Source organism: Carassius auratus, unplaced genomic scaffold, assembly GCF_003368295.1.
Source record: "Carassius auratus strain Wakin unplaced genomic scaffold, ASM336829v1 scaf_tig00216410, whole genome shotgun sequence".
In the NCBI taxonomy this organism is placed as follows: Eukaryota; Metazoa; Chordata; class Actinopteri; order Cypriniformes; family Cyprinidae; genus Carassius; species Carassius auratus.
This window is the reverse complement of record NW_020528557.1, coordinates 20,861-37,764: the sequence shown is the minus strand read 5'-3', so window position 1 is coordinate 37,764 and position 16,904 is coordinate 20,861. Positions and strand designations below refer to the sequence as shown.

The 16,904-nt window shown below is 35.5% G+C and overlaps 1 protein-coding gene and 1 pseudogene across 1 annotated transcript; both read right to left on the bottom strand.

Annotated features, from left to right (window-relative positions):
• Positions 1 to 1,222: 1,222 nt before the first annotated feature.
• On the bottom strand, positions 1,223 to 8,763 carry LOC113098075 (protein Wnt-2). Its single transcript, XM_026263061.1, has 5 exons — positions 8,273 to 8,763; positions 7,629 to 7,849; positions 5,941 to 6,218; positions 5,550 to 5,814; positions 1,223 to 1,998 (listed from the first exon to the last, which is right to left on the bottom strand). Exons 1-5 carry the CDS (start codon positions 8,353 to 8,355, stop codon positions 1,793 to 1,795), a joined length of 1,053 nt encoding a protein of 350 aa, XP_026118846.1. The 5' UTR covers positions 8,356 to 8,763; the 3' UTR covers positions 1,223 to 1,792.
• A 4,229-nt stretch (positions 8,764 to 12,992) lies between these two features.
• Positions 12,993 to 16,005, bottom strand: LOC113098064 (ankyrin repeat, SAM and basic leucine zipper domain-containing protein 1-like; annotated as a pseudogene).
• Between the last annotated feature and the right edge of the window lie 899 nt (positions 16,006 to 16,904).

Here is a 16,904-nt window from a genome sequence, read left to right as displayed (position 1 = left end):
GTATGAAAAGTTTCGTAACAAAAAAGTCATATTCTGATTTGAAACTCTGTAACCTTTTTCTGAAATGTTTAAATTGAAATCATAATTGCAAAATATTATCATATTTGCCTAAAAGTGCTACATTTGGTGATTCTGTCAATATCAGTCATTTATAAAGACCAAGAAGGTGTTCTTATGGTCAAACATCTACACATTTGATATCCCTGAATGTGCTCTGTACTGGACATCCAGACATAAAACTGTGGCATGTGGTCTCAGAGAAATTCTCTAAAATATAATGTACTCTAAAGTGGACAAAAGTCTGCCTGGGTCCCAGGAGGACATGAGTTATACTGCAATCAGTGGTAGGCATATTTTATGAATGCACGCAACATGCAATGTTATCACATTTTTTGTTTCATATTTTTAAACTACTATGAAGTACTAATGTTGAACTGCACTCCCTGTAAAAAGTCATTAAAAGTCAGCCCAAGTACAACTTTTTGTTCTTTTGTAGATTTTAAAATATAATGGGTGTATTGAAGAATAAGAAATCATTGTTTTAAGTCAAAGGCTTTGCCTTATTGGCAAAAAACAAAACAATTTATTTAATAAAAACATCTGAGTCATATAAAAGCATATGAAATCTCATATGTGCCCCAGAAACAACCATAATGCAATCCAGGTGTGCACATGGCATTTAACTGTATTTGCTGCCCTCAAATGGTGCAAGACCTGAACATGTTTTTTCTAATGTTTTACTCAAAAGCAAACTGAAACACTTTTACATTCATGAAAATTAACCAGCATATCATGTTCACAAATACAAAATTAGACCATTCCATTTCAAAGAACATAAAAGTTAAATGGTTATATATTAGGTAAATATCTATACAAATATATATCATAATTAGATAACAATTTAAATGCAATAGTATACAATGTGATTATATATTATAAATCTTACGTTAGGGAATGTTTTATTTTTATAATACACATTTATGTACTGAAACAATATCCTTTGTTGAGGCGGAATACATTACCATTTTACCATTTACTATTTTCAAGCAATATTGTTAAAGTTTGAGAACAATGCTAAAATATGCATAAAAAGGCTATGGTCTTTACAAATTAAAAGAGTTTTCAAAATAAAAGTGTTTTTCTGTTTTCTGTTGTTCCTATTTCCATGTTTTCCATTTCTTTTCATGGTTCATTGTTTGATTATCAAAATTCACCACCACCTGTATAAATATTGCATAATAATAATAATATGTCTAATATAATCTGGGTCTTATTTGAAGCCACTAAAGAATTAATCGGATAGGGAAAGTTTTACTTGGCTTTATACTTACTAAATATCCTTCAGATTTCAAAAAGTGTTTTCCAAAATAATGATCTTTAATAAATGATCTATTTATTGTTTGTACAACAGAAATATGAAAAAAATATTAGTTAACATGTCAAACATCTAACAAATATAGTTTCTAAACTTTAGAACAACAAACATTTACAGACAACTATCAAACATAACATACAAGTGTGTTTTATTTTAAATTACACAGTTCGTATTTACATTTCAAAATATGAAATACATTAAAGATAAGCATTCCTATGCTCCAAAGCTGTAATAAATATGTGTGTTATGATGGGGAAAAACAGTAAGTAAAGATGGTAAAACTACTTAAGACTTCACAAAGTTGTGATACCACAAATCTGAATAGATTTGAAGTTGCTGAACAGACTTTTATCTTATTTGCCACAGAAAAGCAATGTGAAAAGCAAAGGTTTGAGATGGGATCTTTTCTCTGTGGGGTCATGACTGGGTTTTGCAGGTATGCACATCTACCTCCTCTTGGCAGTCCCTGCAGTGAACAGCACAACACCACTGGAACCTGCACTCACATTTGGTGGTGCGGCTCACGCGTGATGTGTCATAGCCCCGCCCACAACACATGACCTCACAGCTGTCAGCCCCACGGGACGTGCGGTTGCACACTCGCCCACCAGTACCTACCGAACCTGAAATAAAGCACAAATTTAAATTAGACAAAAATTTGTTGAAAACTACAGCCCGATCAACAATGTTTCACATCATATATCAATCATTTTCCAGCAAAAGTGTTTGAGTTTATAGTTGTATTATAGCATTATAGCTGTATGATTTCCAGCTTTTTGAAAAGTGTTCATTTGTAAAGCAAAAACACTTTTTATACAAACTAACAAAAAGCATGAAGGAAAAAAATACTGTTTTTCTCCCAGACTTTACAAACACGCGGTGGCAAAAAAAAAAAAAAAGGTAAAATTTTTGGTCTTTTTTTGTCAGCATTTTCATGCAGTATATGAAATATACACAAGACAAATTTACTTGAAAGGCAAAACTGTGTAACTTATTCAGAACTGTGCTTTTAAAAAATTAAATAAATAAATAAACATATTAAGACCATGTACACGACTTTGTGTAACATTATATATAAGTAATATGCAATATAAAATTGAATAAAATTTGATGTAAACATTAAAAACAATTATTTGTCAAATAATTTCAATGTAATACATTATTTTGTATTTTAAATCTAATTAAAATCTATCTATTTTCATATATTTGTTTTATTAAATAAAACGTTTTTTATTAAATTTTAATATCTATACACGCATATATAAAATAATTGAAAAATAATCATATTCATATCATACAAAAGAATCATAGAATTTGTTCATATATATATATATATATGAATGCATTGCTGCAAATATACATTTATAATTTTTTTTTTTTTTTTAATAAGTAAAAGGTAGAAATATTTGCAGGATGGGTACAAATTATTACTACTGGCCTCAAATAGCCAAGTCTAGGAATTAAAAGGAGTCGTACACATACTTTCATCTATTTATTTATACATTTTCACTGTTGCAATCTATTAATGTAGTGAATATTTGAACATATTCCTGAAACTAGCAGACCTGGACTGAATAGTCATGTGTAGTGCCTGGCAGATGTCTGATAGTGTCCAGACAGCGCTGTCTTGAAGAGTCTGGGTTTGTCGGCACTATGTAAAAGGATGACCGCTTGGTCCTTGGTCAGATGAGGGACTGATGATAGAAGCTATCAAGCATTGCTCTGGGTCTTCATCACATACTCATTTCATCGGCTCTAATCTCAACAACCCATCCCTCTATGAGGCTGACACGTCGCTGATTGTTGCTGATACAGAAATTGCTAAAGACCTTGTATAAACCCTTGCTTTGCTCCTTCCGAATGACAATCTGCAGCCTTTTTTATAAAGATCCCTTCAATGCCAATCAACACTACGCACTGTACAAACAACCACGTTTGTTTCTTAAGGTTTATCCTATATAAAGTTGTTTAGTCTAAGATTTTAAGGGAAGAGCAATCTTACAGAGAAGCCCAGGACTGCAAAACACTTCAGTCTACCAGTAGCGCCAGCATTGGTATGTCACCGCTGGTCTATTGAACTCAATTGCAAGTAGGCAGGCATGTGTCTGGGCATGACATGGCCACTCCTCCCAACAGCAGTTCATCAAGCTGGTATGCTGGGCTCATATCGTTTACATCATGGGCAGCCTTTACCTGAGCACGCATCTGCTTATTGAATTAAGATGAGGGGGTGCCAAAAGATGAGTTTAACATGTGTGACCATGGTGAGAGCTAGAAATTGATTTCACACTTATGCAGTGGAGGTATAGTCTTTGTCTCCTAAAACTGACATCAAACGCACTGCCTGGCCAAGAGAGTTTCTCACAAACCACCACACTAGAGAGGTCAACATGCACTAAAATGTGGTGGTCTCAATTTTTAAACGTTCCTTCTGAGCTGATAAGAAAAAAAAATCCAGATCTAAAAACATTACCATTAATAAACATGGTGTGCCGTATAGTAAAGGAATTGTTAATGCAAAAATAGAAAAATCAATGTCATGTTATTTCAAAACTGTAAGACTTTTTTCAGGCTGCATCTGAAATCGCTTACTTCCTGATATACATTAGATGAAAAACAGTATGTGAAAAGAGTAGTATTTCCAAATTCACAGTATTTATAAAATACCCAGATGACTAATTACATCTTATGCACACTTTATCCCATGAGGCCAACATAAGAGGATTTGTGAATGACAGTGAAGTGAAATGCATAAAGCTGGTAAGTTTACATGACAATGAAAATACAAAGGATGCATGTCCAAATTATATTCATATTACAGGCATTCAAACTACAGTATATAGAACATACTTTTTTAAACTTTTGCAAAGTAATTACTTATTAAAATGAAGTACCAACTTGGAGAGTATGTAATGTGGGACAGAGGTTCAATGTTTTTTGTCCATATAATGAGAGTCAATAAAGTCCAGTGTTGTTTTGGCTTGACTTTCGATGTATGATATTTTTGTGTGTGTGTTTTTGTATTCCACAGAAGAAAGAAAACTCATATAGGTTTGGAATAACATGACATTTTCATTTTTGGATGAACTAGTCCTTTAACTGTATATCCAGTTGTTTCCCCATACAACAGAAGTCAGTGTGGCCCAGTGTTGTTTTGGACCCCATTGACGTCCACTGTATATTTGTATTCTCCAGAAGAAAAAAGTCATACAGGTTTTGAAACGACATGACAGTTTCCATTTTTGGATGAACAAGCCCATTGATTTGTAAGATCTAAAGATTCTAAATGTACGTGTTTATAAATGAGCAGGTACACTGACATACAATAAATAATAAATACCTAAAGTGGGTTTGAAACCTCAAGGCACTTAAAAGAGACATGACCTACCTCTCTAAATATTCCTGCCAGTTTTAGGCAGAAAATATAGAGCTGCCGCCATAGAAGGCAGTGATTTATAGCATTTGCGCGTAGGGATTATATTTCAGCTCCCGTTCTGCCCACAAAACTGTGGTAATGTGTCTAAACACAGCGTCACCTGATAGCAGGGATCATCTGCAGTCTGACAGGCACCCCCTCCTTACTGATTCCCACATAAGTACACCTGGTGTTATTTAGTACGTACACACACACAGAAAGGTAAAAAGAGATAAACCTCTGCCTTAGGGAGGGAATCTTAACCAGCATTCAGGTTACAGGATTGGGTTATGACTATTGTGTATGTAATAACCAGCTAAATAGCTCACGTCCTCTGATTACAACTGTGTTTGGGGGCAAAGACTAATGCCAGCAGAGTGGGAGTCTTGGAGGAAGGAAACACAAACAGTGGGTTATGAAACATGATGGAGTTCTATAGATTTGATTTATTAACTTAATTCACCTCTTGAGGTAATGCTAAGGATTGAAAATTCTGATGGAAAGTCAGAGGGGGTTCAGTGTTGTTTTGGATTACAGAAAAAAAGTACAGTGAAACATTCTTCAAAATAGCTGCTGCTGTGTTTCACCGAAGAAAGAAAGTCATACATTTTGGGTGAATTTCCTTTTTAAGGTTAAGGTTTCCCTGAGCCCATTTAACATTTATTTTTTGGACCACGTGAATGGACAAACAAATTCTTTAAAATATCTAGAAATATCGAATTACCCTTTTAAGGTTAAGGTTTCCCTCAGCACACTTACCAGACTCATGGTCCCATATACAGTAGTCAGGTGAGTCCTCAAAGTAGACTAGGTCGTTTTTGGTAGGCCTCTTAAACATCCTGTAGGCACTGGTGAAGCCTGTTCCATACTGGTTCATCACCACCTGAATGGCATTGTTGTACTTTTTGCGGAGATAGTCACCGGTCTGCCTGAAGTCTGCCATGGCTAACCAGCAGGTACGTACATTGCATGAGCCACTAACACCATGACACTTACACTCTAGGTTCATAAAGCGCTTTACCGCCTGTGGATGAAAAAGTACACAGTATCTAGAGTAAACCTCTGACTAGTGTATCTGATTGCATGAGCCATCATTTGTCAAGATTTCGTTTCTCAATATATGTCATTCAACAGCTGTTTGTATTGTTACCTTCCTCCCTGCACGGTTGTTGTGCAAGTTCATGAGCGCCCGTGCATCTCTCTCCTTTCTCTCCTTGGCGTCAATGAACACCTGAGTGAACTTGATCGCATGGTCAACGTGATCACTGCACCCACCCCAGTCGAAAGCTCCCTTGGCATCACGGGATGAGCCCTTTTTTCCAGGGTCGCAAGAGCAGTTTTCTAGTTCCCCCTGACTGCACGCCCTGGTCAAGGTGTAGACCATACCAGCTGATGAGATGGCATAGACAAAGGCAGCCTCACGACTGCCTGAGAAAAAGAAAGAAGGAACAGTGTTTAGCTTAGTTAATTTTTTTTATAAATTGCTAAGGAGTTGCTAATTATTTAAAATGAATACAAAATACACACACACACGCACACACACAGACACACACACACACATATACAGTATATATATATTTCAGATGAAAACATACTAATCTCATGACCCATCGGAAATACATACATCTGCTATGACTGTATAAAGAGATGGAAGAAAAACAACAGTAACAAGCATCTGCCTGAACAAAAGTTATAAGCTGCAGCTTTTCACATGTGCACCAAAGATGTTTCTGTTCGGCAGCTTTGTCAGACAGGAGGAGAATGCCCGCTATGAAATCCCTGCAATTGTTTTAAATTAGTGAGCTGACATTGACAATAAGTAGATTCTCACAGTGTCACAGAGAAGTATGGGTCTTTCTGGGAGGTCTGAATACCTTAAAGCAAGAAGATTAAAGTCAGAGGTTTAACCTAACTTCAGTGTGCAGAGCAGCTTAGAGGCCTGGGACACAAGAGTTCCTTTGTGGATCTTCCAATTAATATGATTTTATATGAGATGAGAAAACAGAGCGAGAGACACTTACTGTTGCAAACCTAAAGTATCAAAACAGGCAATTACACCTAGTTAAAGCATCAAGCTGCTGAGCAGTTCTGAATGAACTCACCAGACACAATAACCTAGCCTTTCTGCTCTAAACTGATATAAATCTGGAACACAATGAAACGTAAAGGATACACTTGCGTGCTAAGTGACACTATTGTGACTTACTGATTCAGATTACATCTAGACATCTTGAGTAGACAATATTGAGTTTTTATGGGTCAATGACATGACATTTTTTTTTATCTGTATTTTAGTCACTGAAAAGCTATGACTAGAATACATATTTTCTATGATGAACATTTCTGAATTTAAATCAATTTGATATTTCTTATTGGGCTTAAAATCACAGTCCATATGTTAGAATTTCGAGGTTGCACAACTGTATGGAAATTGGCAAAAAAAATAAATAAAAAAAATAAAAGAAAGGGGTAATAAAGATTTTTATTATTCGTAAATAGATAGATAGATAGATAGATAGATAGATAGATAGATAGATAGATAGATAGATAGATAGATAGATAGATAGATAGATAGATAGATGATAGAAAAAAAAGAAAAAATCAGTACTAGGTTATATGTTCTGAAAATGTTTTGTAAAAAATCAAATCTCATAATTCATACACAGTGCTGCACACTCAGATGAGAAAAAAGGGTCGAAAGCACACCTAGTTCAAGTTTGACTGTCTGTAATATGATCTAATATCAGATAAGAATTGCACTGCAGGTTGAGCGCAGAGAACATTCTGTATGTGCAAACAGCCGTTTGACTTGAAACAATACACTTAAGCCTTACTCACTTCGATGCAGAAGTCTTCCAAAAAGATTGTGCTCGCGCGCCATGGTATTGCAATTCCATCGGTGGTTTCTGAACTGGTGCTGACATTCACCGATCCAGTTTTTAATTCCAGCTCCAATAGCCTGCATCACCTTGGGATGCTGGCGGCACAACTGGCGTTGTTTGTTAATTAAGCCCGGGATGTTGTCGCACATCACTTGCGATCCAAGAGTGCCCATGTACCTGCATAAAAGATGACAGCACAGGGAATGAGCGATGGGAATCTCTCGAAGTCATCATGTTTTAACACCCAACCGTGTGCTCTGCACATTCAAAATAAATCAATAAATAAAATAGTAATTATCTATCTATATATCGTGTGTGTGTGTGTGTGTGTGAGAGAGAGAGAGAGAGAGAGAGAGAGAGAGAGAGAGAGAGAGAGAGAGTAGGCTATTTAGGCCTCTCTCTCTCTCACTCTCTCTCTATTAAATCAAAATCCTCACATCTTAGATTTTTATGGAAGAAAACAAATATTTCACAAAGTTTTTCGATAACTCCAAACCAATTATTTACTTTTTAACCATAATCGTTGTCTAAAACCTAATTTGAATTAATTGTTAATCTGAAAGCATTAGTAAAGTTGAAAAAAAAAAAAACTGTACCCACCACCACGATGCGTCGCCCCTTGAAGTGAACCAGCAAACTGCCACGGACAGATAAAAACATATTCCATTTGGCAAAAAGTTCATATTACAAATTTTGTATTGATACACTCATTCGTTGAGGCAATTGTCTTCGGTTTGACAACAAATAACTGAAACAGAGTGCATCGAGTGCTGAAGCGGTCCGAGCAGTTTGGTTATTTACTCTCCCAGATTAAAGATCTCTGAAGTGACGTGACCCAAGTGATTCAAAGCATCGTGGAGTGTGATGTGTAGCGCTGCAGACACAGCCTGATGCTCTTCCTCGGTCTGAAGCGGCTGCAGAGTTGATGATCTCCTATCAGGTTTAAATTGCTTACACAAGGGGTGGGCGCAGCCCTGCCTCAGGAATGAGGTGAAGAAATTAGATGTCTGAAAGTATCTGTTCAGGCTAGCTTGACACCCGCCACAGGTTTGGCTTATATCCAAAGCGAAAGAGTAGAATGTGGTCCAACGTGAAATGTCTATTCATATCCTCCCGAAACCCAGCACTTTTTGCTTTTTTTTATCATTAGGCTTATTTGGTACATAATAAACAATTATAATGAAAATATTTTATTTTAAAATGAAAAATTTCGAAATTATCTTTTCTTAGAAAATAAGAAGGCTTAGTTAAATCTGTCTTCTCAACAAACATGTTCTGCTCTTGATGATGTGCATTGAGATTGGATTATCACATTCTTTTGAACTTTCCACGAACTGTTCAATTGTCGCACAGAATTTCCTCTATCTTTGATCTACAATTTATGTGAAATAATTAATATGTCAGATTTTCTACCGATGGGAACCAGGATTAGGCTATTAGGAAACCCGGATTCTTCTCGTGATCTCCGTGGAAAAGGCGCGGTCTCGAGAGCGCGAAGACTTTTCATCGGTAATATGGTGGAATTTAAATCGGCCTAATTTTTTAAGTCCTTTTTAAGTCAATAAGGAAAGGCTTTTCTGAATCCTTTCAGTGGTTTTGAAATATAATAGTGCCTTAAAAATAATTAAGAGAAATTGCCGGATGAGGTTTAGAGGAGTCTGACTGATCTGATTTATTTTATTATAAACGGAAGGCCTTCAAAATGGGATTGCTTGGAAAAGGACATGCTTGTAACCAGTGTGCAACTTATTCAATGACTTTCAGAACAACCAGAGTTTTTGCGCAGTCATACACTAAACTCGTTTACAACATAACTAGGCTAATAATAACTATAAATAAAATAACAGCATTTAAGTTTTGTCAAGGTATTTTTTTTCTCTAAGATGAATTATTTTGCCTAGCTTATACATATGAGCACTCTGATTAACCTGTAATAATTTAAAAGCATCCTCATAAATGCTGCAGAACAATAAGAATCGGCTACAGCCTACATAAAGAACATAAAGAATACTCGGTTTAACAGTCAACAGCAGTGATGATACAGAACAGTGTTGGAAAACAGTCCAAAAATCACAGAGATCTATACAAGATTTATAGACTCTAAGATTTTAACTTGTAGAAACTGTTTTGACATTCCCACAAACAATTCCGACATTGTGAAAAATATTTGAGCTCATACCAAACAACATATGCTTGATATTGTTACAGCACCTTGGAGGACTGATTCATATATCAGCTAGTCAGCTAGAAGAACCTATCAGCCCAAGTGGCTCTTTTACATGCATTTTACTTGGCCTAACTTTTGCTTACTCAAATAATAAATCTACAATGCATGCAACCAAAAGTAATGAAAGAGATAATAAAGCTGCCATTTTTTGCTTCTCATACTCATGCAACATACTCAGAACAGGGCTTTCAGGAAAATGGCTCACACATGACATATTGCATTTCATTGTCTCCTCAAGTCCGAAAGGGAACATGTAATAAGTAACTGTTCAATGTAACTAAAGATGACTGATCAAGCAACCAGCTTTCATCATGAAATTAGGTGTAAGGGGGTTCTGCACCCGGAAATGACATTTCAGCACCACAGACAGCGACTGGCAATGATTTTACTTTTTGGGCCACCACCTAGAAAAATCAAAGCAGAATTCCCAAAACACAAAGTGCTGGCTGTTCAGCTCTGACCAGCAGATGCACCACATCTGTAACAGAAGTTCACAACAACTACTACACACAAAGAAAAGAGAAGGATGACGTTGTGGTTTGGGAAAAGTTTATAATGAAGTGCACTGTCCCATTAAACCAAAAGAGCATTTAACAGCTTTATTGAATAACAGTCTAGAATAGCACCACAAAAAGGATGATTGTAACATATTCTTAACATAAATCTAGAACATACAATTATTAATAAAATATTGAGGAAACAACTTAAAATACATACATCACTGAAATACATAATCTCAAAAATAGTACACAAGCAATCCAAGTCCAAGGACAGCAGCAAACCTCTTGTGGGGCTTTCCTCCCTGGACATTATTGCAGACTGGTTGAAGAAGCTTAAAGTTGTATTCTGTGTGATCCACCTAAGGAGAAATTAAGGGTTACAAGAGAATAAATTATTAGAGTGCGCTATGTATGTGCAGCACCATGTTAGCACCATATGTTGTTTGCGTTTGGTATTTTATAGAGCACTTCAGCAGAACAGATTTGGAGAAACTTAGCATCGCATCACTTGCTCATCAATGGATCCTTTGCAGTGAATGGGTGCCGTCAAAATTAGTCCCCAAACAGCTGATAAAAATATCACAATAATTTTTTTTTTTTTTGTAACTTACAGCTTTTAGCTTCACAAGACGTTAACTGATAGACTGAAGTCTTGTGAAAACTTACCACTTGTGTATTGTGATTTTATTTATTTTTTATCAGCTATTTGAACTCATTCTGTTGGCACCCATTCACTGCAGAGGATCCACAGGCGAGCAAGTGATGTAAAGCTAAATTTCTCCAAATCTGTTTTTCAATGGAGAAACAAATTTATCTACATCTCAGAGTTAATATGCTTCTATATCCCACTGGGAAAACTCTCCCAAAACCCAGTATTTCACTTGTCGCAGAATGAGTATCAGTTTAAGCTGTAGTGAAATTTTTCTTCGGACAAGACAACACACTATCTGAGAAAGCATTCTATATTAGGATTCTATTCAGATGTGTTGCCACAATCAAAATTCTGAATGCTTTGAAAACACCAGGAGCTACAACAAGCTTCAAACTTGTCTGGTTAAACTAATTCCACATTGAAGATTGATGAGAGTGTCCCTAGAATGTGCTAGCATATAACATCCTCAATTACCCTTCATCATCATGAAAGAGACTACATGAACATCTAAGTGGAATGAAACTTCTTTCCCTGTTGATCTCGCAGTATTTTTACAAGACCAAACTATTGTAAACAGAAGCGTCAGAGAAGAAGAAAGATGAGGAGATGAGGGAATGTGGACATGACTGACCTTCCTGAGCAGGGTCTTAAGACAGAGAATCTCTTTCTGGAGGTCTCCTGTCTGAGTTACTAGCTCGGTGCAAGGGCTTCAGCCTCTTTCTTGGGATCACATGTAAGAACAACCTGTCAAACAAAGGCATCACAAACAAGCAGGCACGAAACATAGCTCTGTCTGTTTACTGCCACTTCAGTTGAAAATGATGAAAATGCTTGAAGGCTTAAAATTCAATGGAATAATTTTTTCCCATTTATTCAAGGCTGTAATCATGGATAATTTCAGGCCCTTGGGGAAGTCGCTCTTAGGGGCCATGCACATTTAAAATTATGGAAGAATATTGCCCATAAGCCATTTTGAAAGTAAGGTTGCATTATCATTGTTGGTAAAAATGATTCGTTTAAAAATTGTGGCAGAGATCAGCCATTCAGAAATATAAAATTGGGTAATCCAGTCTAGTCACACATTTTTGAGCATTATTTGCTTTAAAATTAAAAGTTAACCATTCTTTATGTTCTTCTCAGCATGGAACACACACACACACACACACACACACACACACACACACACGCACACGCACAACTTTATTTTTTGTTCATTTTGACCATGTCTATACATTTTTCCTATTTTTACAGTGTTCTGTGTACAAACATTTGGCTAGTATACCATTATTTTAATACCATTTTTAAACAGCACATAAAAACAAAAAACAACTGTTGTTGGTTGCTTTACGTGTCAGTCAGACATTCTCTTTCTTTCTAAGTGGGTGGTTCTTTGTCAGAATAAAGCAATGTAGACCAGACTGCCACAAATCAGAAGCCTGGCTACACGAGACTAAAGAAACAGACAGGAATACTTGGTCATGTTATACAAAAGACGCAGATACTTAAAGTACACAACGAACCTCAGAGGTTCAAACGGCACCCAATTGTTTATGAACTTGATTAATCATGATTAATGCTTGAAAAATCACAAGCTTAAGACACATTTAAATGTTATTCTATGACATAAAATACATCAGTAATTCAGCCTGGTTCCTTTTTTTTTTTTTTTTTTTTTTTTTTTACTACAAAGGTTGTTAGGGGCATTAAAAGTTATCACACAGAGCAGGCAAACTCCTCTACACACAGCCTGATTTTGTTTATAAATCACACGTTTGTGAATTATTTAAACTTTTCTTTTGACATTGAAATCATGCAACCATGATATAGTTTGTTTATAGCATATGACTAGCTTTTTACTAAAGCTTAGGCTACAAAATTCAGAAAAAGTTGTGTCCATATGTAAGAATCATATAAACCATGTCTAAGAAATGTTATCAAATCGATCTATCGATCATTCTATAACCAAATGGTATCAACCAAGTGATACCATTGTTTCCTTAAATATCTCCTTCAGTTCTCTTTATTCTAAAATCCCAAACACTGAAAGCTGAAGCAGGTATTTCTTATGGCCAATGGTATCACTTAATTTGGTGACAGCATTCTTAGCGCACTTCTGCCATCACTTACAGTTTCAAACTCCAGTAATCTCTCACACATACCACGTGATGCTGATAGTGTTATCTTAACAGAGGATTTCCCCGAGCAGCCGTTTTCTTCTCCTAACACTCTGTCAGAGCCTGTGGTAAACACTGTCAGACACTGTGGAGTTACTATCTCCTCCAGGACCGAGAGATGGGCTCTGATCGTCACTTTGTTAGTTTTTCTATGACTGAATGAGTGATGGGCTCTTGTGGACGACTAAGTGCTGGGTTAATGCCACCGTCCCCACAGGCACCACGAGCAGATCCATCATTTTCCATCATCAGTTCACATTCACTGGCATTTAGTTGATACATTTTAAATAGTCCAGCCACTCAAAATAATAACAGTTTAATAAACTAGTAATCTAGTTATATCTATTTTTGTTCCAAAAATATCAAAGCTACACAGAGTTATCTTCCGGAAACAACTTATGAACTCTTGTAAAAACATCAGTGCTTATGTTTACATACATTAGGCAGGAAATCAACTGTGGCAATGAATTTCACTGTAACTCTTTATCCTTTTAATGTGTGTTTATGGAGCACCTATCAGAAGAGGATTTAACTGCACAATTTACTGTGTGTCTGTCTGCCCTCTCTGTACCTCCCTGACATTGAATAAGGAAATTACAGACTGATTAGATTCATTAAGCATGGACTTTAAAGTCAAACATGGCCACCTAGCCGCCTACTCACCATCATCCGTCAGAGCCCGGAGCATGCAGAAACGGCCCTTATTCATTTCTCACCTTACAAATCATTACTAGTGCTTAAACCAAGACTTGTCAAGACAATGCTGTACTGCTATGAGTTCTGACTGTTACCAGCACGGGAAACATAGGATTGATGATGAATGAACAAATATGGCTCGGATATGATGTGGATACATGATAAACATACAATAAAGTTTAGATCATCTTGAGGCTAAGTGAGCTTTACCCGCTGTCTATGTTGTTAAGAGGAGTCAGGGTGTCCAGATCTACTTTATCAAGGTGTAATCTGCTCCAATGTGCTGAGAATCTTCTTTAGATCCTCAGGATTAGTTAAAAGTCAAATCTAAGAGAAAGAGAGCTGATTTATCATCGAGATGCAATATATAGTTTTTTAATTTATTTTTATGTACATCTTATATCTAAAAATATGTATATTACGCTAAAAAAGTATTAAATTCAGTATAATTTTAGCCATTAACTCAGAAAACAAATGTATGTTTTGCTTCTCATCTATTAAAAAGGCATGATTTAAAAACCTTTTCCAAGTCCCGCTTCTCCATGATCAACAGGTCACTCCAAAGTGACGTCATTTTCCTTCCAGTAAAAAAAGAAACAAATGTAAAAGACACAAGAGAAGAAATATTTAGTTACATTAGTAACTGCCTCAAATCAACATTATATAGTATTGCAGTCGAACATGTTAAAATGTTAAAAACAAACTTCATCCACAGGAATTGTGGCAGTAACACAATTACACAAAAAGTAAATACATAAAAACTATTCCCAAAGGACAAAACGACAATTTGAACAATTTAACAGATCAACTAATACATATTCTAATAAATAACTAATGAAAGCGTGTTAAAAATATAACCTTAACACTTCTGGAACACTGGCCCCATAGAGTTCTACTGCAAGCGCATTACAGTAAACATTTGTTTTAGTGCAACAGTAAAATAAATCGATTGGCTCACCACCATGATGTCCAAGAGATTCAGGCAATACAACTGAAGTTCAGTATCACTCAGCTTAGAGGAACTGTTAGGTCAAACAAAAGCATGAACCCACATTTACAATACTGATATTTGAGCCTAACTGCTTTTATGTTTACTTGTAAAATGATTAAATATATTTTATAGTGTGGACTAGCATTTGACTGCTAAACATCTGTATATTTAATTATATATACCACTCAAAATTGGGGATTTTTATGATTTTTTTATAATGCTACATTTATTTGATCAAAAACACAGTAAAATATTACAATTTAAAACAGTTTTCTATTTTTATATATTATAAAATGTAATGCATTCCTGTGATAGCAAAGCTAATTTAAAAATAAATAAAAGGATTTCTTTTTTATTTTCAGTCACCACTAGAGGGGGTTACAAACCAAGTCTCAGACAGAGGCTCACCTCTCTTTGCAGGCAGAGGAAAGATCAGGGTTTTGATTAAAAACTGTTTACAATGCCTCAGCTTTTGAGAGTGCATTGACATTTACAGTAGAGAGCTCTGTCGAACTAAGGATCCTGGAGATCTGAAAGAGCAAATATTTTAATATTTCTAATTGTTTTTTAATTGTAGTCTAAAGATAACACTTCTATGATTTCTGACATTGGAGATCACTTCAGATACAGAGGTGATCTACCTCAGGGTAACTGGACATTTTAGCAATGTCAGCTGCTGTCTTCCCAGTTTTGGTTTTGATGAACTTATCCGCTCCTAGTTGAAGCAGTTTCAACACGGCCGCTTTACGTCCATACTGCACTGCTATTATGAGGGCCTGCTCCATCAGAATAATATCAAAGTGTAAAGTGAGAACGCATATAATAATAATAGTAATAATAGAAACAAATGGACAATGAGTATGATAAATGCAGGAAAAAACAACTTTGTTAATTAACTGTACAGCCTATATTGATGACCTGACCGTAAGTCCATTATCATTATCTGAAAGTTCAGCTCGGCTCCGTGTGAAACCAGCAAATGAATCACCTGACAATAGCCATCTCTGGCTGCCAGCATCAGACACGTCATACTGCTCCTGAGCAAGGGCACAAAACAAGACACAACAGAACTACCAGATGTTACTGTGATCATGCTGGTGGCAATTAATCAAATACTGATGTTCTCTGACACTTTTATATTTAACAGGAGTCTTTTATCGCACTAAATTGGGATGGAATTGACAGAAGCAAACATGGCAAAACTTTAACAGTGATAATCTAAGCCTAGTGACTTTTTTTAGCCATAGTCACTCGCCATCTTGAAGTGTTCTGGTAGTGTCATGCATGAAAACAATATTGGAAATAAATAAAACCCTTGCGAGTTTCAGCTGGCACCGGAATTCAAGCATGTCACTTACTTTACAAATTTTAAATATACCTGTAAACAACATGACCTCTCAGATTTCTGAACCAAGCGGCTTTTGAATGCAACTTTCAAAGGTTTTTCATAATTAATTTGCACAAATAATTGTAGTGAGAGTTATTTTAGTGACATCGAGATACTATTATAGTTTTTTTACCAGTTTCATTTTAAGTTAAGTTTTAGTAATGTTGTTTTGTTATTATTTTGTTATTATTGTTATTATTTTTTCATTCCTGTAGCAATTTTAGGACATCAAGTTAAACTGAATGAAAATTACAAATGTTGCCTTGGCAAAACATTTTATTTGAGTAAACATGTATTTTATATATATATATATATATATATATATATATATATATATATATATATATATATAAGCATTTTAAGCATTTTATGGTTTTAGTTATAATATATAAAAATAATAATTGTGAATCTTGTGTGTGTGTGTGTGGGGGGGGGGGGTACTTCATTCAATGTGGCTTAAAGTTTAATCATTTACCTTGGTTCATTACATAAATAACTATATTCTATTTTATAATCATTTTAAATAATTTTGCATGATAAACAAACTGTACCTCTAGGCTAATACACCTTACAGTTACACAATTATTCATAAAAAACTACTAAAA